The sequence below is a fragment of the Leopardus geoffroyi genome, chromosome D3, assembly GCF_018350155.1.
Source record: "Leopardus geoffroyi isolate Oge1 chromosome D3, O.geoffroyi_Oge1_pat1.0, whole genome shotgun sequence".
NCBI classification, from domain to species: Eukaryota; Metazoa; Chordata; class Mammalia; order Carnivora; family Felidae; genus Leopardus; species Leopardus geoffroyi.
In genome coordinates this window covers 26,686,581-26,707,850 of record NC_059339.1, presented here as the reverse complement: position 1 = coordinate 26,707,850, position 21,270 = coordinate 26,686,581, and the positions used below count along the sequence as shown (strand labels likewise).

Sequence of the window (21,270 nt, the reverse complement as noted above, 5' to 3'; positions counted from 1 at the left end):
CTAAGTCAGGACAAGGGCCTGCGCTAATTGGTTCCCTCGCCTTGTGACATTTAAAATATATTTTTTAAGCTTTTAAAATTCATTTATTTTGAGAGAGAGAGACAGAGCGAGCAGGGGAGGGACAGAGAGAGAGAGACAGAGACAGACAGAGGATCCAAAGCAGGCTCTGTGATGACAGCAGTGAGCATGATGAGGGAATCGAACTCACAAACCGTGAGATCATGACCTGAGCCGGTCGGCCGCTCAACCGAATGAGCCACCCAGGCACCCCTTTGAAAGGGCTTGTTTTTAAAATTTTTAAAAAATGTTTATTCATTTTTGAGAGACGGAGACAGAGCATGAGTGGGGGAGGGGCGGAGAGAGAGGGAGACATAGAATCGGAAGCAGGCTCCACGCTCTGAGCTGTCAGCACAGAGCCCAACGCGGGGCTCGAACTCACCGACTGCAAGATCATGACCTGAGCTGAAGTCGGACGCTCAACCGACTGAGCCACCCAGGTGCTCCTGACTCCCTTGATCCTTACTGTATCCCCTGGGATCATCTTATTCATCCTACTGTCATTTAAGAGTTGGGGAAACATTAGCTCAGAGAGGTTAATTAACCTGCTTCAGGTCACACACCCTGGAATCGGTATTGAGCCTCGTTTTGGCGCTAGATCGGCTGGATCCCCATATCCACCCAGCATGCTGCCTCAGTTTCTCCACGTTTGTGATGGGGGGAGTGGGAGAGACTTGGACCAGCAGGGCTGGAAGGTTCCATGTGGCCTCGGGGCTTCGCCCCTCTCTCCCCAGGTCCTTCTCTTCCTGCCACCTCTCCATGGCCTCCATCATGGTGGTGGACCCCCCGGGCTTTCAGAACCCGCGGCACCAGTGCAAGGACCGGGCGGCCACCTTCGAGGAGCTGTGCCGCAATTACGCCCATGAGCGATTACAGCTGCTTTTCTACCAGCGGACCTTCGTCTCTGCGCTGGAGCGATACCGACAGGTGTGATAGGCCTTCCGCGGGGCTTAGCGGCAGGTGTGAGGCCAGCCGGGGCTGGGGGGGGAATGGTCTGGTCCTTCGGTAACCCCCGGTTTCATCCTGTTTGGCCCGCCACCGAACAAAGCCCTAACTCCGGACCCCGGCTCCCCGGGGCCTCTGCTGCCTCCCCATCTCCGTGCACGGCCCCCCATGCCCTCCCGTCCACAGACACCAGGGAACTCGGGGCTCCCCAGGCCTTGCTCCCCTGGCTGTCCCTTCATTGCCGTGACCCGTTCCTCTTGCATCTTCCCGGTGGAAAGCCCTTTGTGCTCAGTGGGTGGGTGAAAACACTGGACGTAAGGAGACACACAGCCCTTTGGATCCTAGCGTGGTAATATCTAACAAAGCCCAAGGTGCACTTCTCTAGGGGCATGAACCAGGAAACATATACAGGTACTTTCCTTGCCAGCCCTTCTCTTCTTGCTTTGTTTCTTTTTTAAGAAAAGCAGCTTAAATTGAAATATAACATTCACACAGAAAATGCATAAAGCAGTGGAGTCCAGCTCAGTGAATTTATCCCAATGAACATACTCATGCATGTGCCACCCAAGGCCAAAGGGGAACACTGCCAGCACCCAGGACGCCCCCGGCCTATCCACCCCCTCCTTCCTCCCTGAAGGGGACCGCGTTGACTCCAGCAAGTGCTAGTGGCAAAATGTTAGAAATGATCATCTTGTGTATCAGTAGGATAATGGGTGTTGAAATTATGGTTTGTTTTTGGTTGTTTTTTGTTTTTTTGTTGTTTTTGGCTGGAGCCTGGACAGCAATGAACGTGAAAGCATCAGCATGGATAAATCTCAAATACGTGACGCTGATGATAAGTCCTGGCATCTGACTCTAACTCTGTCACTTATTGGCTGTGTGGCCTTAGGAGAGGCACGTGCCCTCTCTGATCCTTGGTTCCGTCACATGTAAACTAGAAATAGCAATATTCCTGTATCAGTTATCAACTGCCACAATAATGCTATGTAATAAAGTGCCCCCAGAATCTAGTGGCTTTAAAAAATTACCTCTTGTTATTGCCTACAAGTCTCTGGATTGCCTGGGCAGTTCTCTGGTCTTGGCTGAGCCAGCTCCTGTGTCTGTGGGCAGATGCAGGGTGGGTGGGTGGCTCTGATGGTCCTGGCTGGTGCTTTCCTGTGTCTGGGGGTCAGATGGCCGTGAGCTGATCCGGGCAGGCCTTGGCTGGGATCATTCCTCTGTGAGCCAGGAATGGAATGTCCTATCCTCCGGCAGACTAGCCCAGGCTGCTCTCATGGCACTGGGCAGGGTTCCAAGAGATGAGCAAGCATGTGCTGGGCCCCTCGAGTCCTCAGCTTGGACCTGGCAATGTCCCTTATGTATTCAGTTGGTCACGGCGGGTCCGGGGCTAAGCCCTGACTCAAGGGGTGGGGAAATAGGTTCCCCTTCTTGATGGCAGAAATTGCAAGAGAGAGAGGCACAGAAGGGGAGACAACAGGGGCTATTTTTAAAATCATTTTTACCACACCGCCTGAAAGGGCTGCTTTGAGTATCTTATGAAGTAGGATAGAAAACGTCCAGGCTGTATTAGGTATTCAGTACATGACAGCAGCTCCCACAATATCTCAAGTTATTTCTGATGATCAAAGCAATACGTGTTCTTTATGCAAAAACTGGAAAGCGCATAGAAGTGTCCATAAGCAGAAAACCTAATCTCCTTTAGCCCCACCGGCCACAGGCGACCATTGTGACTGCTGTCTGTATTTTATACCACTTATTTTCCATTTATCGTCCTCTCTGCAGATTTCTGATCCTTCCCTATGCAGGATGTCGTTGTCTGCTGGTTTCCGCCCACCATCATGCTATTCACGTGTCTTCCTTCCACGTGCAGCTTTTAGTAATCATGCATTTCAGTGGTTACGTCCAATTCTGTCCACCCTCCTTTGCACGTCTGGCTGTTTTCCACGATTAAGCTATTGTAAACAGCACTGCGATGAACATCGTGGTGCATAGCCGTGCCCGCGCATTTCTGGTGACTTTTGTATGGCGACTGTCATTAGCCGTAGTTTAGGCTTGCTCCCTCGGGCACCCAGTGTTCAGCCCAGCGCTCATTAGCTACTCGGTAAATCCTAGAAAAGTTTGGATTGAATGACCGGCTCCTGATAAAGCTGTCACCACGATTGCTGACAGCCCGCCAGGATGAACAAGGTCAGGATGTTATTGGAATGTTGGTCTACAACCCTTCTTCTCATACAAAGGCTATGGGGTGTTGAGAGACGCATACGGACGACCTGCTTGAAAAAAGGGCAAAGGATTTGAACGGATACTTTTCCAAAAAAGATATACAAATGGCCAATAAGCCCATGAAATTCAGGGAAGTGCAAAGCAAAATATTGGGATATCACTTAATACCCAGTAGTGTGGTTACTATCAAAACAAAAACGAAACCAAAAACAGAACACAGCAAATGTTGGTGAAGATGTGGAGAAATGGGAACCTGTGTGTTGCTGGTGAGAATCTAAAACGGTGCAGCTGTTGTGAAAAACAGGACGCTGGTTTTGGAAAAAATTAAAAAAAAAAAATAGAATTACCATGTGACCCAGCGATTCTCCCTCTGGGTATCTACCCCAAAGAATTGAAAGCAAGGTCTCGAAGAGGTATTTGCACCCACGTGCACAGCAGCATTATTCGTAATGGCTAAAAGTCAGAAGCAACCCACGTGTCCGTCAGTGGATGGTGAATTCCTGTGTAAATAAGTGTCCACACAATAGGCTGTTATTCAACCATAGAAAGGAGGGAAGTTCTGATCCATTGCAACGTGGATGAACCCTGAGGACATTATACTGAGTGCAAAATAAGCCAGTCACCAAGGGACAGATCCCGTATGACTCCACTCATGTGAGATGCTCACGAGAAGTCAAATTCCTAGAGACAGAAAGTGGAACAGTGGTTGCCAGGGGCTGGCGGCGGAGGAGGGGGGACGGGGAGCCTGTGTTTATTGGGGACAGAGTTTCTGTTTTGCAAGATGACAAAGTTCAGGAGGTGGGGGGTCGTGACGGTTGCACAACATGTGAGTCTACTTAATGCCTCTAGCTCTACACTTAAAAAGGTAGATTTTTATGCCGTGTGTATTTTACCACAATTAAAAAAACAATAATAGGAAGGAGCCTGGCTTGCCCGGTTAGTGGAGCACGTGACTCTTGATCTTGGGGTTGTGAGTTCAAGCCCCATGTTGGGTGTAGAGATTACTTTGAAAAACTATTTTAAAAATGATAATAAGAAAAAAGTTAAGGGAAGGCAAAAGCCTTCACTTCTCTTTTCTCCTCTAGAAGTTTTCCACCCCGGTCAGCTCACGGAAGGAACTAATGTTGACCTTTTGTGACTTTGCAGGAAGGTATTCCCATGCCCTTTGACCTCCCGGAGCCTTCCCCAGGGACCACGGTGGCTGTCGTGGACCAGAATCTTTCCCAGGTAATGCGGGGCCCAGCCGACTGAGGCTCTGAGATGCCAAGGAGGTTTTAATTGAAATACTAGATGATTCGAGTCTTGAAGCCACTGGTTCTCAATGCTGTCTGTCCCTGGAACGGCCCAGGGGTTGTTAAAGACAGTGAAGCTGGTGACCCACTCCCAGACTGATCCTAGGGTGTGGCCCCGGGGCAACGAATCTTCAAATCCCCTCAGGTTGAGGACCACCCCTCTATTTGATGTCTGAGTCTGTGCTTGGTGCTAAGCTGAGGGGGGCTCAGGTCCAGTGCCCAGTGGATGGATGCTTGTCTGGAAAAGTCAGGAGCTCAGACTCAAGTGCAAAGTCCAGCAGACACAGGAAGAATAGGGGCCACTGGGGGATGAGAGTGGGGGCAATGGTGGGTCCAGGCATCAATGGCCTTCAGTTTGGGGGATACCTGAGTCTTCACTTTTCTCTCCTATCCCAAGAGCCCGCATGGCTGGGCCCAGACCCGCATACCTCTGCTCAACCCCCTCTCAGAACTGCCCTGGGCCATTTCACTCAACTTGCCAGATTCGGGGCCAATCCCGGTGACCTTGATCATATCCCATCGCCTCTCCGGGCTCAGTTTTCTTATCTCCAAAATGGGAACGGTGGTCTCCCCTGGGGCGGCTGTGAATGTTGATGAGATCCGGCGTCTAAAGTGGCTGGCAGGCTGCTGGGTGCATGCGAGGTGGCCTGCAGGTCACATGTTTCTCCTGCCGGGTGATACCACAGGCGGCCACTTTTCTCATTCTTTGTCTCCTGCCGGCCCGGGGTGGGTTCCAAGCCTTTTCTTGGCTCATAGTGGCCTGCACCTGTTCCCGCAAAGCTGCCTTGTCCGTGAGCCCTACCGGCCATTGCCTGTTTATGCTTCCTGTTGGCCCCTCTTGGGCTGATCCCCCTTCGCTTTCTTGCTTCCTGGCCTGGGGGGACGACCCAGGCAGGGTGAGGAGGGAGGGGCGGTGGGGTCCCCTGGACGCCTGCACAGCGGCTGGGAATAGCTACCTTCCCAGCTGAGGATGGGCTGGCTGTCACTTTCAACCCCCATAAAGAAAGGCGAGGTGAAGGCTCGGGATAGCTGGGATCCAGCTCTGGTTCTGCCCCGGTGCCCCTCCGTGTGACCCTGGGTGTGTGTCCCTTCTCCTCTCTGGCCCTCCGAGCGGGGTGGGTGGGGCACCCAACCATCCTGGTTTTCTGGCTTCAGCGCCGAAATGCTCACGTCCTGGGAGGTGCCACAGTCCCAGTCACCAGGGGACATCTGGTCACCGCACGCGTCACATTTCCACCATAAGCACTTGGGGCCATTTCCCTGGTGTCCACTCACTGTGGGCCCTCAGATAAGCAGCTTAGACTCTCCAGGCTCTCTCTGTCCCTGTGAACAAAACTTCAGAGTTACCTAGACGGCTTCTGAAGCTCGTGGCTCGATTTAAAATTCTGTGCTGTGCTATGAAGCCAAGTTCACCTTCTCCTCTAGAACATTCTCTGGGCGCTCCCCTCCCCCTCTTAAGAGTTTAGTTTAAAAAAAACGCAGATTTCTAAGAGAAAGCGATATGGATGGGATTAATCCTTTGATGTGTGGCTGTGCACAAATACACCCAGCTGCCTGTTTGCCTCTGGAATGTGTAATTTACAGAGTGCTCTCCCTTGTTAATTCCTCACTGCAGCCCTCACTTCCTGTCCTCACTGCAGGAAGGTATTGCCAGTCTCTAGTTTCCATAAAAGGAAATGAGGCTCAGAGTGGTGCAGTAAGTTACCCAAGGTCACACAGGAAGTGAGGACAGAGGCCGGAATGTACCTCCTGAAACTGAGAGCTTGTTAAGGTTTGACATTCCCACACGGAGCATCTGGGGTTGAGAGGGATCATGGCTCGGGGCCAGCACATCTGAGCCATGATGCCTGGGACTCAGATCCCCCGACTCCCGTAGGTAGGAAGAGAAGCCTAGGACTGGCCTCTGTCAGGGATCAGGGCTCCTCGGTGATCCTGGGTTTTCCACCAGGTCCGCTTACCAGCTGTTGGAGGTGCTGAGGACTCCAGGGGCCTTTTCTGGCTCTTGGATGAGGAATTCCGGGTGGAGGGCTCCAGTGACAGCATGGTGCTCGAGCGTCTCTGTGCAGCCTTTGAGAAGAAAGGGGCTGAGGCCGAAGGTAAGGGAGTAGGGTGAAAGATGAAGGGAGAAGGGTGCTGAGTCCAGCCTGGGACTTGGAATCTGTCCTTGTCTGCTGCAGGAAAAGCCCTGACAAGGCCTGCATGAGGCGGGGTGGGGGTGGGGGTCTGAGCGCACAGATGTCTGTGCACATGCCTGCGTGTGCTTTGATTCATTTACGTGTTCATTCATTCGTGTAGTCAACAAATACATTGAGTGGCTACCTTTTTTAAAAATATTTTTAACGTTTATTCATTTTGAGAGAGAGTGCAAACAGGAGTGGGGCAGAGAGACAGGGAGACACAGAATCCAAAGCAGGCTCCAGGCTCTGAGCGATCAGCACAGAGCCCGATGTGGGGCTTGAACTCACAGACCGTGAGATCGTGACCCGAGCCGAAGTCAGACGCTCAACCGACTGAGCCACCCGGGAGCCCCTTTGAGTGGCTACCTTGTTCTGAGAGCCATGCTATGCAACGATGAGCCAGCCTGGTGTGGCCTGTGTCCTCGTAGGGAGGACATGGGTAGAGACTGTGGACAAGCTAACAGATAAGCACATCATCTGGTGAACCTAGGAGGACAGACCCGCTTGATGGTGTGCGTCAGGCGGACCTAATTCTTCCGCGATCCAGGGAGTCAGGACAAGGTTGGAGATGTCATCTGGGCTCAGACTGCCAGAGGCTCTTGTGCCCCCGCCCCCCCCCCCCACAAAACATTAGTCTCAACCCCAGAACTATGAGAAGCCATGAAGGATTCTAGGCAGCAGGAGGTAAGGTCAGATTCAAGTTCTAGAAAGTTCGTGGAAGGCGGCCAGGGAGGTGAGAGAGAAGGTGGGCAGGCTATGGAGGTATTCAGCAGGCAGAACACACAGCATTTGGTGATGGGCTGGGTTGGTGGGGGAGAGAGAATCAAGAGGAGAGATGGAGACATCCAGAAGGAACCACGAGGTTGGAGGTCATGGGCTTTGGCTTCATTCAGCCCCAGGTTCCAGTCCGGCTGTCTGTGCTTCGGCAGGGCGACTCTGAGCAGACCTCAAATAGCCCCGGGTGGGGTGTTCACACAGTAAGAATAGGGGTCACCCCTGCCTCTCTCTCACCAGAATTTCTGCTACAGTGATTGGGTCAGAGACGTAGCAGCTTTGTTACGGGCAGCCGAGGGTCACAAGTACTGATCAACAAGGACAGGGCTGTTGATGGCGATGAAGAATGGGACTCCCGTCTTCTAAGGGGTTGGAGAAACCTGTCACGTATCTGGTGGTTGGTATTCTTACCCTCCAAGCTGAGGACTCTCAGCTCCAGACAGATGCTGGTAGAGGTGTCTAAGATCGCCCAGAGCGTGAGTGTCAGAAGGCAGATGGCAAATGCTCTCTGTCCGGATCAAAATCTCTTGCGATGCACCCCGCTCCACCCGGATGCCCTCAGGCTTTTACGAAGGCAGATCCGCTTTGAGATCTTACAGTTCCCGCTGGCATGGCGGGAGGGACCGGGGCTCATTCCTTCAACAACATTTACGGAGCACCTCCTACGTGGCAGCCATGTCCTAGGCTGGGAGACCCATCCTCGAACAAGACAACTGTCTCCGCCGCCATGGAGCTGACATTCTAGCAGAGGATGATGAAGCGAGTAAATCTGTAAGAAGACTGAGGACCACGCTTCTGGGTCAGGTCGCTAAGGGAATCCAGGCTGGCAGGGAAGGTGGCAGAGGACATGCCAACGTCAAGGGCCAGGGTCAAGGCCGGTCACCGGCAAACACAAGAGGAGGGGTGGCCAGGGAGGTAGGAAGGAAGCCGGGGGAATGTGGCACTCTGGACGCCACCGGAGGAGGGAGGGTGCTGACCTCATCTGAGAGGTCAGGTGAGGCGTGGCTGAGGAGTGGCCATCGATGTGGCCATGTGGAGGTCCCTGGCAACGGAGACCCGTGCCATTTCGATGCAATGTTTGGGGCGAACGCCCACCTGGAGTAGTTTACAGGAAATGGGGAGGACATTTGGAGAAAGACGTTATGACAGCTCTCATCGCTGTCATCCGCTGGGCTGGCGATGGCAGAAGCCTGCCCCACGGGGACCAGCTGAGGCCTCTGTCCCGGACATTCACAGAACGTTCCTGTACTCGCCATCGGGACAAGATTTTCTGAGCAGAAGCAGCAGCGGCATGTGATGGCCCCGGCAGCCCTCCCTGGCCCAAGCTCAGAGCATCAGGACCCAAATTAGTCCCAGAGGATTTAGCTCCTCAGTGACCAGTCCGGGTCAGCTTCCCCAGACACAGTGCTTTTAGGGGCCCATGCAGATGTTTTAATTTCTGTTAAAAGCAGAAAAAAAAATGAACTATATGATATACGTGGGGACACCTGGGTGGCTTAGTCACTTAAGCGTCCAACTTCGGCTTAGGTCATGATCTCACAGTTCGTGAGTTTGGGCCCCGCGTCGAGTTCTCAGCCTTCAGCGCACAGCCTGCTTCGAATCCTATGTCTCCTTCTCTCTCTACCCCTCCCCCGCTCTCTCTCTCAAAAATAAACATTTAAAAATAGGTTATACATGTATTTGTATGTATGTTTAAACATTTTTTTTTTTTACCATTTATTTATTTTTGAGAGAGAGAGAGAGAGACAGAGACAGAGAGCATGAGTGGAGGAAGGACAGAGAGGGAGATACAGAATCTCAAGCAGGCTCCAGGCTCCGAGCTGTCAGCACAGGGCCCGACGCAGGGCTCGAACTCACGAACCATGAGATCATAACCTGAGCCAAAGTCAGACGCTAACCGACCGAGCCTCCCAGGAGGCCCTGTATACCTGTAAGTTATGAGCTGACTTGTATCCCACCGCACATTCATGTGTTGAAGTCCTAGCTTCCAGGAGTTCCAAATGTGCTGTATTTGCTGTATTTAGGGAGAAGGTTTTTAGAACGGTCATTAAGGTCAACTGGGGTCATGCTGTGGGCCCTAATTTCATATGGCTGGTGGCCCGACAAGAAGAGATTAGGACTCCGATGTGTACAGAGCAAAGATGGCCGGCTACAAGCCCAGGAGAGAGGCCTCAGGGGAAACCAGCCCTGCCCACACCTTGACCTTGGACTTCCAGCTCCAGGACTTTGAGAAAAACACATGTCCATTGTTTAACCCCCCCAGCTATGGTACTTTGTTATGGTAGCCACAGCAAACTGATACAGTGTGTTTATATATTATTAATACTATTTGCCCTTGTACCAACATAGCCATGAATATAATCATGTAAATATATATAATAGCAGAAGCGGTCTGTGAAAACAAAAGTGCCGAAGTGAGGGCCCAGGACGGGCAGGATGCAACCCTGGACTGCCCTCGCCCTGCAGGGTCCTAGTGCTTGCCTGACTCCTGGCAGTGATTACCTCTGTTGTCCCAGGGTCATCTGTGTTCTCTAAAGTACTTCTGCCCCTGGGCCAGCTGGTGGACAAGGACGGAGGGGCAGAGGGAACGGTTATTGGTGGAGCCTGGGACTGTGGGTTCTACTACCTCCCACCTATGGCGGGGTCAGTGAGGCCTCAGAGAGGCCAGGTGGCTTCCGGGGCCCTGTAGACACCTGAGAGCAGAGACAGGGCTAAGCCTGGGAGTCCTCTCCCCAGAGGCCAGGCGGACTCCCATCCCTCGTCTGGGCTCTGAAGGTGGCCCCTGTGTTGAGGGAACGGCCCCAGGGCTTGGGAGTGGTTTTGTGGGGTGGAGGGAGACCCTCGCTCAGATCCACAGGAAGCCGGGATGCAGAGCTCTTAAAAGCTCACCCAGGCTTTGGACCCCAGAGATTTGGGCTGGATCCTGGCTCCACCGCTAAACTGCAATGTGTGTGACTTGTGAGAAGTCACTTCCCCCATCCGTAAAAGGGTAATAATGGTAACACCCAACTCAGGGGGCTCGTGTGAGGTCAGACGAGCTAAGGTGTGCAAGAGATTTCTACATCTTCCTCCCTCACCTTTGTGCCTTGTCTTCCTCAGAGACCTTCTGGACCCCTGTCTGAAGCTGTCCCCTCTGCAGCCCCTCTGACCCACCCTGACCTCCTGGTTATTTCCTTCAGGGGCCTCTCCAGGCTCTGGAATGTTTGCTTCTTCCCTGGCTTCTCCTCCGTCTCCCAACTACCCTGTACGATCGATGAGGGTGCAGGGCGCCCCTCTGTCTTGTTCTCGGCTATCTCTCTTATGCCTGGGACCCAGCAAGCTCTCCGTGGACATCTGCCATTTTCCCTTCCCCTCTCCTCCATCGCTCTGTTCCAGTCACTGTTCCAGTCACACCACGCTCTCGGCTGCTTCTGAAACACCCCAAGCACACTCCCGCCTCAGGGCCTTTGCACTGGCAGTTCCCTCTGCCTAGGATGCTTCCCATTCTCTGTTTTTCCCTTCTCCCTTGCAGCCCTCCCGCCTGACATCACGCATCTGTCCTCATGGGAATGTCAGGCTCGAGAGGACAGGGGCTGGGTGGTCACCTCTGCCTGCGGCAGCCAGGATGACGCTGGCCCAAAGACTACAATGAATCCTTGATACAGAATGGATGTATATGTGAAAACCCAATGATCTGACAACCCAATGATCGAATGAAATGGATTCCTCGAATGGAGTGTTTTCTGGATCCTGACTTTTAGGCAAATGACACCCGAGTCGGGTCGGAGGGAGAAGGTGTCATGTAGGGCATGGCTAGGGCAGGAGAGGATTCAAGGAGATCTGTGGCACCTGCTCCTTCTCCCATGAGGTCTGACGTGCCGATCCCAGACACCCCGAGCAGGCTGTCCTGAGGCTTGTCACTTTCCAAGGGAGACAATGTTCCAGTCCTGGCCCGACCGAGATAGACCCATTAATTCAGATATTTTGGTGACAAATAAAAAGGTCTTTTGTCTCTAGGGCTTTCTGGGGAGCTCAGAGTTAATGAGAATGTTCAATCAGGCAGAACACGTGGGGCTTTCTGCCTAACCCGGTGCTTTTGCTGTTACTTCCCAACGAAGGTGTCTTTGCCGTGCCAGCAGGCAGCCCCCACGGAGCCCAGGCTGGCAGACAGGCGACAGGCATTCACAGTGCAGACATAGAGGGTGGCAGCTGGGATCGCAGGGGCCCGAGAGTCCCCTACCCCAGTCTGGGGGCTCGGGCTTCTGGGAGAGACACGAGGGAGGTGCACCGAGTCAGGTTCTGTCTTACAGCCGTTTCCTTGGGGCTCCTGAAAGCGAGGGCTGCCCCCGCAGTGCTTGGATGGACAACACTGTGGTTGAAATCACCTCTGAAGAAGGGGGAAGGCGAGAGGACCGAGCGGGCCCCCTGAGAGCCTGGGAGTGGCTTCCCGGGGCTGTGATGCCTCCACGTACCCATCCAGCACCCGGATGAACACAGGCTTTGGGCCAGCAGACCCGGATCCTCCCCCCGGCTCTGCCCACACGCGCTGTGCAACTTCAGCCGAGCTGTCTCATCTCTGGACCTCCGTGTCACCTTCTAGAAAACCAGCCCAGCGATGTTCACTTGACAGACCTGAGCGGGATCGAGGGACGTCATGCACCTAGTATGTGCAGCAGAAGCTGGCTGGGGCTTAGCAAACACGAACGTCCTTTCTTCTCTCTTGCCTTTGCTTCCTCCTCCTCCCTCAATGCTTTTGGGGTCCTCCTTCAGAGCCCAGCTCTGTGCTGGCTGCTAGACATAACTGTGGATGAACGTGGTCCCTGCCCTCAAGCTGCTTCCAGTCAAGACGCTTTGTCATTGCCTTCAGTGGCAGGTGACCCCTTGAGGGCAGGGCCTGCACGGCCCTGGAGGCCTCACAGGAAGCACTTGAGGAAGAAGGACTTGACTTCATCACAAGTGCCCCTTGCTGGTGACCTCAGTCAGCCCTGGGTATTGAACACAAAGGGCCTCTCAGAAGCCACACACGAAAGCAGAAGCCACATCCCTTCCTCATCTGCAGACCCTCAGAGTCTGTTGACTGCGTACAGAATTCCGGGAAACGCAGGTTTCCTGTTTCCTAGCTCACGGCAGCTGAGCGGTGGAAAATCAGCCTTTGAGGAAAGGACTCAGGACCCTGGGACAGTAGGAGGAAAGGAACTCAGAAATCCAGAATACGTGGAAGAACCAAAACAATACTACCGCTCCTGATGGTAATTGGTCTGGGGCCATTACTCAACCCGAGGGCTCACCACAGTCAGAGTGACGTGATTGACTCATGACTAGGATTCGCTCATTCATTCCTTCCACAAGCACTTCCGGGCTCCATTCACGTCTACCAGGCACGAGATGCCGAATATTGGGAATATGGAGATAAATGCTTTGTGGCTCCAGAACATCTGCGCAAGGTCAACTGCAGGAAGTGGCTGGGACGCCCACTACGGCTTACTGAGCAACTACTATGTGCCAGGCACACTGCCAACATGCTTTACGCACGTTATCTCTTCTAAGATTTATGTCACCTCGGGACGTATGTATAATTTGCATTTCACGGAGGAAGAGACAGAGGGTCAGAGACTTAAGAGGTTTGGCCCCTGACACACAGTAGTAGCAGGAAGAGTCAGGATTTGAACGCAGACCTTCTCTCGAAGCTCCAAGCGCCTCGGGCTCCCCTTGTGACCAAGTGCCAGTCAGCGTCTCCCAAGTGTAGGCTGTGCACTTACTTGATTTTCAAAATACTTAATAATTATGTATCTATTTCCACGAGTATTAGAAAATATAGCATGGGGTGCCGGGTGGCTCAGTCGGTTGAGCGTCTTGACTCTTGGTTTCGGCTCAGGTCACGATCTCGCGGTCCGTGAGTTCCAGCCCCGCGTCGGGCTCTGTGCCGACAGCTCGGAGCCCGGAGCCTGCTTCGGATTCTGTGTCTCCCTCTCTCTCTCTCTGCCCCTCCCCTGCTCACCTTCTGTCTCTCTCTCAAAAATAAATAAACATTAAAAAATTGTTTTTAGAAAGGAAATAACGCGCAGACGTACATCCGTAACTACGTATAGCAGGCAAGATGTTGGTGCCCAGCACCGGTAGGTTTAGCTGTCTGGAAACATAGTTACATGGAGAAAGTGTGTTCTGGGGGATGTCAAGCACCTCCCGAGTGTCCTCCCTGCCTGAGCCCCCAACGCTCACGTGCTCTGTCTGCTTTCAGGGACCTCTGCCCTTCGGGCCTGTGAGCAGCCCCTCCAGTTCGAGATTTTCCACCAGCTGGGACAGGACCCCGTGCGCTATGACCTCACGGGCTGGCTGCATAGAGGCAAGCCCAACCTCTCGGCCCTGGACGCCCCTTCGGTGCTGCAGCAGTCAAAGAGGTGAGCCTGGCAGGGATCGGAGCCAGCCAGGGGCATTCGGTGCCCTGCGGTTCCCTCCTCCTCCGGGGCCATGCAGTCGCCACAACCCAGTGAGTGAGGGCCCATCGGGGAACCCCATCCCTCCGGGGCAGTGTGTCCCTGGGGCCAGCGTGAGTCTAGCCAAAGAGAAAAGCTAGCTTCTGGGGCAGGTGGCACAGAAGCCAAAAAAAAAAAAAAAAAAAAAAGAGGCAGAGACTTCTTATTTTGGCCTTGTGCCTTTCATTAAGTATCTGGGAGATGCTGTGACTGGAACGATTTTATGAACATCCTAGGACTCGGGGGTCATAAAACTGAAGTGATAACGTTTTGTGGTGTTAGAAAAGGAAAGCGGCCCATTGCAATCCCTGAGGGCTCTGCTCAGGAGTGCTGACAGCCACGGCTGCTTGCAGCCCCCAGTTACTGGAAAATGCTGCCCTGTGCCTGTGCGCGCACGCACGCAAATATGCATACCGATCCTCCCCGCCCCACCGCTCCCGCCCTGCGGGGGCAGGGCTCGGACACAGAAGAGAAGCTGAGAGAACCAGAGAGGTGCTGGGGGCGTGGGGATGGGGAGGAGACACTTAGGGACCACCCGCTGTGCACCCCGCATCAGGATAAACGGGTTGATAAGCCTCTGGTTACTCCTGGCAACCACACTGCCTCCTTAGCCCCATTTCACAGATGAGAAAACCGAGGCCCCAGTCAGTGAATGGCCTCCCTGCGATCACACAGCAAAAGAGTGGCAGAGCTGGGACACGCTTGGAGTCTAGATTGTCCCTGTAGAAGTTCTATGCACATTATGGTCCCAGTTGATTGGAAAGCCCAGTGTGCTGGCAGGTTCAAGGGCACACAGGTCCTGAAAGGAGATCAAGTCAGGGGGCAGGGGCACAAGGAAGGTCGGTGAGCACACAGAGGACAGCATGGAGGACCAGGGGGCCGGGGTCAGGTCCCAGCCCTGCCCTCCCCACCGGGGTGACCGTGGGCAGTCACTTTCTCTCCCTTGGGTCTATTTGTTTGTTTGTTTGTTTGTTTTGTTTCCTCTTCCACAAAATAAGTGTTTATTGGCTGCAAGATCTGTGGATATTGCACAGATTTGAGGTCAAGCAAATGTTCAAATTCTGCTTTCGCCTCGTTTAGGCTGCGTGACGTGGGCCTCAGTTTCATACTCCAAGAAGTGGGAACGATAGGGCCAGGCTTACGTGTTTGGCGTGACACTTTGGTGGCACAGCGTCACGGATGGCTCATTCAGGAGCCTGGTTCGTAGCAGACCCTCAACACGCATGTGTGGCCCCTGTGTCACTTCTTGCTCTAACATCCCGTGGCTCTGGTCCCCTAGAAAGAGGGAAGCCAGATTTTGTTGGCCCGATGGCCTGGCGAGGGAGGGACACTGTGGGAAGAAGGAACAGTGTGTATAAGGCCGTGGCCCTTGGGGGCGGAGAAAGACGGCCACTTCGAGGGTAAGTGCCGTTAGGATGTCTTGTGTGTTTGAGAGCCAAGCATTGGTGGTTTTTGAGAGCAAACGGTGCTTTTTTTTAGAGTGTGCTTCCGCCCCCAAGAGTGTCAGATTCACCGGATTCACTGCTGGTCTAACATTCTGATTCCTGGGCCCCACTTGATCTCTCTGGGGACTTGTTTTGCTGCCAAGCCACTCAAGTTTCACTGCTGCGGTCAAAGTGTTTCGTTCCATATATGTATTGATCTCCAGCTGTGGCCCAAAGCAGACGTGACCTGCCCAAGGGCACACCTCCCGTTGAACACCAGAAGTCAGATCTACCAGCCCCAGAGATGGGGCAATCCGCATACGGGGGGGCAGGGTCATGGGCACAGCCTCCTCTCCCTGTACCGGGGGGGGGGGTGGTGCCCACATGCCCCAGGGCCCTGACCTCTCCTCGCGGGGCTCCTGCTTCCAGTAGGAGGGGCTCATACAGCCTCCTCCCCCAGATTTTTATTTCAACACCAGGGTAGTGAAGCCAGTGTTAATCTTTGTGCTCTGCCAGGCACTTAACCACTTGAAATACCTTTGGATCGTTTGGACAAGACGGTTCCTTAATAGTTTGGATAGTTCGGTGAGGCACGGAGGGAGGGAGGTAATGTGGCTTCAGGGCTGGGGCTGGCATGCAGCCTGGACTTGCAGACAGCGACAGAAATTGCCTGCGTCCTTTGACTGGAAGGGATGGGCCAGAGGGGACGCGGAAGGCCGGAGGCTCCCTCTGGGTCCCAGCCTCCTCCGAGGGCACAGCAGGGTGTGCCCAGCCTTCTTAGTCCTTATTGGCCCCGCCAAGAAGGCAGGGCCGTTCAGGTTTATCAGAGCAGACGCTTAAGGAGTCCTGGGCCTGCACCTGCGAGTTACAGGAGTGCCGAGGGAGGGCACTGTCCTCTGCTGGCCATCGGGTGGGACATTTCACCCGCGGGACCTCGCAGGTGCAGAAACTGCCTGCTGAGCCCGTCAGTTACTCATTCTGGCATGAATTGTATCCTCAGCACCCGCTATGAGCTGGGCCTGTTCTAGGGAGAACCAAGATGACTTCGCTAAGAAAAGCACAGGCAGGGTGCCTGGGTGGCTCAGTCTGGATTTCGGCTCGGGTCATGATCTCGCGGTTCTTGGGTTTGAGCCCCGCGTCGGGCACCGGGCTGACGGTGTGGAGCCTGCTTGGGATTCTCTCTCTGTCCCTCTGAAAGTGCAGGCTCAGTGGGATCCCTGCAGGTGTATCAGTGACAAGACCGTCCTTTGGATCTTCCTGTTGCTATGGAGAAAGAAGCTGGCGTTTGCCACGAAGCGAAGGCTCACCTGGCAGGAGGCCCCGTGGATGAAAGTGTAGCAGCTAGGATGTGTGATTCAAGGGGATGGTTCGGGAAGCAGATTAGCAAGAAGCAAGGTGGGCCCGTCCCCCACGAGCCCCTAAAGTCCCTCTCTCTTTTGCCTCCTGCCCGCCAGGGAGGATCTGAGGAGTCTGTTCCAGGCCCGGGCCAAGCTGCCCCCCGTGTGCCGGGCCGTGGCTGGCCTGGAGGGCACCTCCCAGCAGGCCCTACAGAGGAGCTGCACGGTGAGGAAGGCGTTTGCCAGCAGCTTCGCCGCGGTCAAGAGGAAAGCGCCGTGCTCCCAGATCAAGCTGCAGATGGTGAGCGGCAGCCCTGTCCCCACGGAGCCGGGGCCTCCACTGCCACGTTCCCTGCCCTCCTCCGGGATGAGTTGTCAACCCGAATCACCTCTAGCCTCCTCTGCAAGCCTAGAGGGGCAGGCGTCCCCCTGCACTCCACAGAGGGGGAAGCTGAGGCTCAGAGCAGCGAAGGAACGTCTGCCGTCACATCCCTGGGGCCGGGGGTGATCTGTCCAAGTCTGAGGCCAAAGCCTGGCCTACTTGGGGTTGCCTTGAGCAGCTCTGGGAAGTTCCCAGGGACCAGGAATACCCTCTTGACCGGAGTGACAAATATCACAGCCAGACCAGCCCCGCCTCCCAAATGCTTATGTTTTCACCACGCGGCTCTCCCTGGGGGAGGGCTGCAGGATCTCGCGCTGGCTGGAAATACGGGACCTAGATACACGAATCTGACAGCAGACGAGAGCACTTCGATTGGTCAGTGGCCAGACTGAGCCCAGAAAGTGGGACGTGGCAAGACAAGTTCTGGAAAAATCCTCGTGGCAGATTATACAGGAAAAGCCTGTAGGAGTAGGTCCTGGGTTCTAGCCTGCCTCTTCTGCTAGTGGTCTGTGTGACCCGGGACCCTCTTGTGTTTGCCTTCTGTATGCCTCAGTTTCTCCATCGGTTATAGGGGCTGTGATAAAGTTCCCCTATTTCTCATGAGTGAATCAGGCCATAAATAGGAGGTCCTTGGTATAGGACACAGGGACCCCCAAAGGTGCCCAGGCTAGGCTGAATGTATGTTGGGGGAGCGTCCCTGTCCATCTTATCCTGAGACAGCAGGCCTTTAACCCCCTATCCTCTTGTTCCTAGGATGCACTGACCAGCATGATCAGACGGTCTCAGATACACTTCATCCACTGCCTTGTGCCGGGCCCCGCGGGGGAGAGCAGAGGCGGGCAGGGGTCTCTGACCCCACCACAGGCTGGTGGAGATAAGCCTGGAACAGGCGGACCTCTGCCCTTGGACATCCCTGCGCTGAGGGTGCAGCTTGCGGGGTCCTGCGTCCTGGAGGCACTGCGTCTGCACAGGGCAGGTAAGAGACGGCCGGGGAGCAAGCACCTTATGTCTGACTCCTCGGACGTGCCCGCTAACTGGAGGCGGCCAAGGAACTCCCAGGAGCACCAACGATGTGCCAGAACTTTCCATCCAGCATCCCGTTTATTCTGTGAAATAATAAGCCTGTGAAGGGGGAGCTATGATTTCAGATGGAAAAACGGAAGCTCCGAGAGGTGGGGGACTTGCTCAGGGTCACACAGTTGGGTCAAGGCAGAGCCTTGATCGGACCTAGATCTTGAGGTCCTAGCCTGTCTTATTTCCTGAATGGCGTGTGCACCCCTGGAAGGCTGGGGCTGTGACCTGCTCATCTTCCTTTCTAGAGCAAACGTCCAGGGAGCTTCTGTCTAGGAATAGAAAATGAAATTCCCACAACGAGCAATACCTTGGTCTTCAAGATGCTCAGCGTGGTTTGGGAGGTCAGAGTGGGGACATGTGACGGGGGCCTGCATTGTCACATGGGGATGCAGGAGGTACCAGATGTATAGAGGAGGGAGCCCTGTGCTCTCATTGGAGAGACTGGGCAAACCTCTGGAAGAGGTAACATCTTACTTGGGTCTCGATGGAAAGCAAGCAGCTCATGTCTGGAGTGGAATGCTAGGCAGACAGATCAGCATATGCAAAGGTCCTGAGGCAGGGAAGAGCCTGCATTTTCAGGGACTGGGGTTCAAAATGAGTGGGGTGGTCATGGCTGATGAGGCAGGTTGTCCACTTTTGGAGGTCTGGCTTTCCCTAGATCGAGCTGAAGAGATAAGGAGGTGGCAAGGAGAAGACGAGGGTTCAATCAGAGGAATGAAGTCTTTAGGTCTATATTACAGAAGGCAACCATGCGCCCAAGGTCTCCACATAGCTCATCTTAGGAGTCGAGTTCTCTCTGAATCCTTCTGATTCTTTTCGCCCTCTCGGACCCCAGCGGCCGCTGCATGGATCCCCGTCCCTGACATTTGAAACGGCTCAGGCATGGCCATTGTCTCTGGAGAGGATGGGGTGATGGGCCAGTGGGGAGGCTGGCTTGGCGGGCCCCTGCTCGTTGAACATCTCTGTGGTCTCCGACACCTGGCTTGTGCCCACAGCCCCATCTCCTCCCGCCGTGTTAGTAACCCCACCTCGGGCACCAGACATTTGACAGAATGGCTGGAAGCAGCTGGAAGCAAAGACGAGACCCTCACTTCTCTGAGCACCTCATTGATTTTTCCTCCTGCCCGTGCAACCACAGTGGAGGGGTGACAGATAATGTCACAGAGGAAGCGCAAAATGGTCACAGTGGTGGCCGATCGATTCTGGCTGGCTGGCTGGCAGGGGGTGCTGGGCCTTTGAAGGCACCCTGGTCGGCCCGTTTGAACCCCTGCGTGCATGCTTAGCTCAGCCGTCCCCGTCCTCGACCTTGGGTCTCACTGTGGTGGGCTTCTGCCCTCTTCATTCTTGGTGTGGCCTGCCTGGGGCAGGACGAATTTTCCAACTAAGTAAAGATTTGAGGTCTAGTGATAAAACTGTTCAGTTTCTGCCTCCCAGGCTTGGTCATTTCCTCTTTTTTTTTCTGCTCAAACTGGCTTCTGTCTCTCTTACACCATAGAAGAAATATTTGCGTGCACACATGGATGCATACACATGTCAAATATTTATGATTTCGAATTCATGCACATATAATTCATGCATGCATACGCCAATGTGCACACATAAAACACACAAATGTATGCAGGATATTGAGTACTTATGATGTGCTGGCATTGTGTCATTATACATACTAACTGACGTCATTCTTTTTTTTTTTTTTCTTAATGTTTATTATTTGAGAAAGAGACCGAGAACAAGCAGGGGAGGGGCAGAGAGAGAGGGAGACACAGAATCGGAAGCAGGCTGCAGGCTCTAAGCTGTCAGCATAAAGCCCAATGCGGGGCTCGAACCCACAGACCGTGAAATCAGGACCTGAGCTGAAGTCTGCCGCCCAACCGACTGAGCCACCCAGGCGCCCCACTAACTGACATCATTCTTACCAAGCTCTTAGCACAGCGCCTGGCATATAGTAAATGCTCATTAAACCTTACATATTGTACAGCTTGGTGGGCGTGGCTCAGGCCCTGGAGGCGGCTGGCCTGCCCTTGACTGTGGCCAACAGCAGGCAAGTCCCTAGATCATGTCCCTCTTTCCTCTGCCTTAATAGCTCAGGTGTCAGAGAGCTGATGAGCAGTGTGTGAGTTAATAAGAGGCTAGCACCTAGAAGAGTTGCCTGGATATGGAACAGCATCAATCTGTGTTAGTATCTGTTACTCTCTCAGTCATCTGTTTCAATCCTTAGAGTGACCCCTTGCCCAGAACTTGTTATCCTCACCTGACAAATGAAGAACTTGAATCTCAAAGAGATGGGGTCACTTGATAAGGGCAGAAATGGGATGTGAACCCAGATCATTCTGTCCCGAAAGGGCACGCGTGTAACCTCGTATCTCTGCGCAGTCAGCATCCTGGGAACCTGGCCTGACACATCCTCTTCCCCCAGGAAGGCACCCTGGATTCATCACATGTACCTACCACCATCACCCTTCTTCGTGGTTCGTGCATTTGTGGCGTCTCAGAGTGGAGTCAGATTTCACCAGACCTTCACTCATCTGGCCACTGAAGGGGTCTTTTTGAGGCAACCAAGGGTCCACCATGCCCCTTGTCTTCAGGACGAAGTCCAAACCTTGAGGCCTGCAATTTGACTTCAAGTCCCTCTGGGATCTGGTCCCCGCTCATCTTTGACCTCACTCTTGGCTACTGCCCCCTGGATTAGTTATAGTCTCTGTCCGGGTCTGAATCCCAGATGGGAGAGTTACTATCCATGCTGTTTTGGGCTAGGCGACTTGAACTCTTTGAGCCTCATTCTCCACATCTATAAAATGGGTATAATGATAGAGGCCCCTGAGTGCCTATAACACAAGGAAGTTGTTAATCTAGTGTCTTGTGCTCAGCAAATGCTGGTCTCTGCTATGACCGAGGAGCCAACCTTGGGTCACCCCTCTCTTGTCTGCCCAGACACCCCTTCCACACCCAATCCTGTGACAAACTCTTACGGCTCCTGCAGAGGCCGCCTGTAGTGTCACCTTCTCTCGGGAGCTTTCCAGAGAACTTTCCAGCAAACTCTCGGGAGTTTCCACACAGAGGGGTACTCCTGTGTCCATCCTGCATGTTAGATTTTTTTAAAAAACCCTTAGAAAATACTCAATGCAGCATTTCC

General features: G+C 53.8%; 1 protein-coding gene across 3 annotated transcripts in view; it reads left to right on the top strand.

Moving 5' to 3' along the window:
- Positions 1-21,270, top strand: part of MYO18B (myosin XVIIIB) — a 259,923-nt gene that overhangs the window by 71,074 nt on the left and 167,579 nt on the right. For all 3 annotated transcript variants that reach the window (XM_045459579.1, XM_045459578.1, XM_045459580.1), the window contains 6 exons: positions 792-984; positions 4,372-4,452; positions 6,466-6,613; positions 13,686-13,845; positions 16,799-16,982; positions 17,817-18,039. In XM_045459579.1, the coding sequence (XP_045315535.1) occupies positions 792-984; positions 4,372-4,452; positions 6,466-6,613; positions 13,686-13,845; positions 16,799-16,982; positions 17,817-18,039 (989 nt within the window). The remainder of the gene's footprint in view (positions 1-791; positions 985-4,371; positions 4,453-6,465; positions 6,614-13,685; positions 13,846-16,798; positions 16,983-17,816; positions 18,040-21,270) is intronic.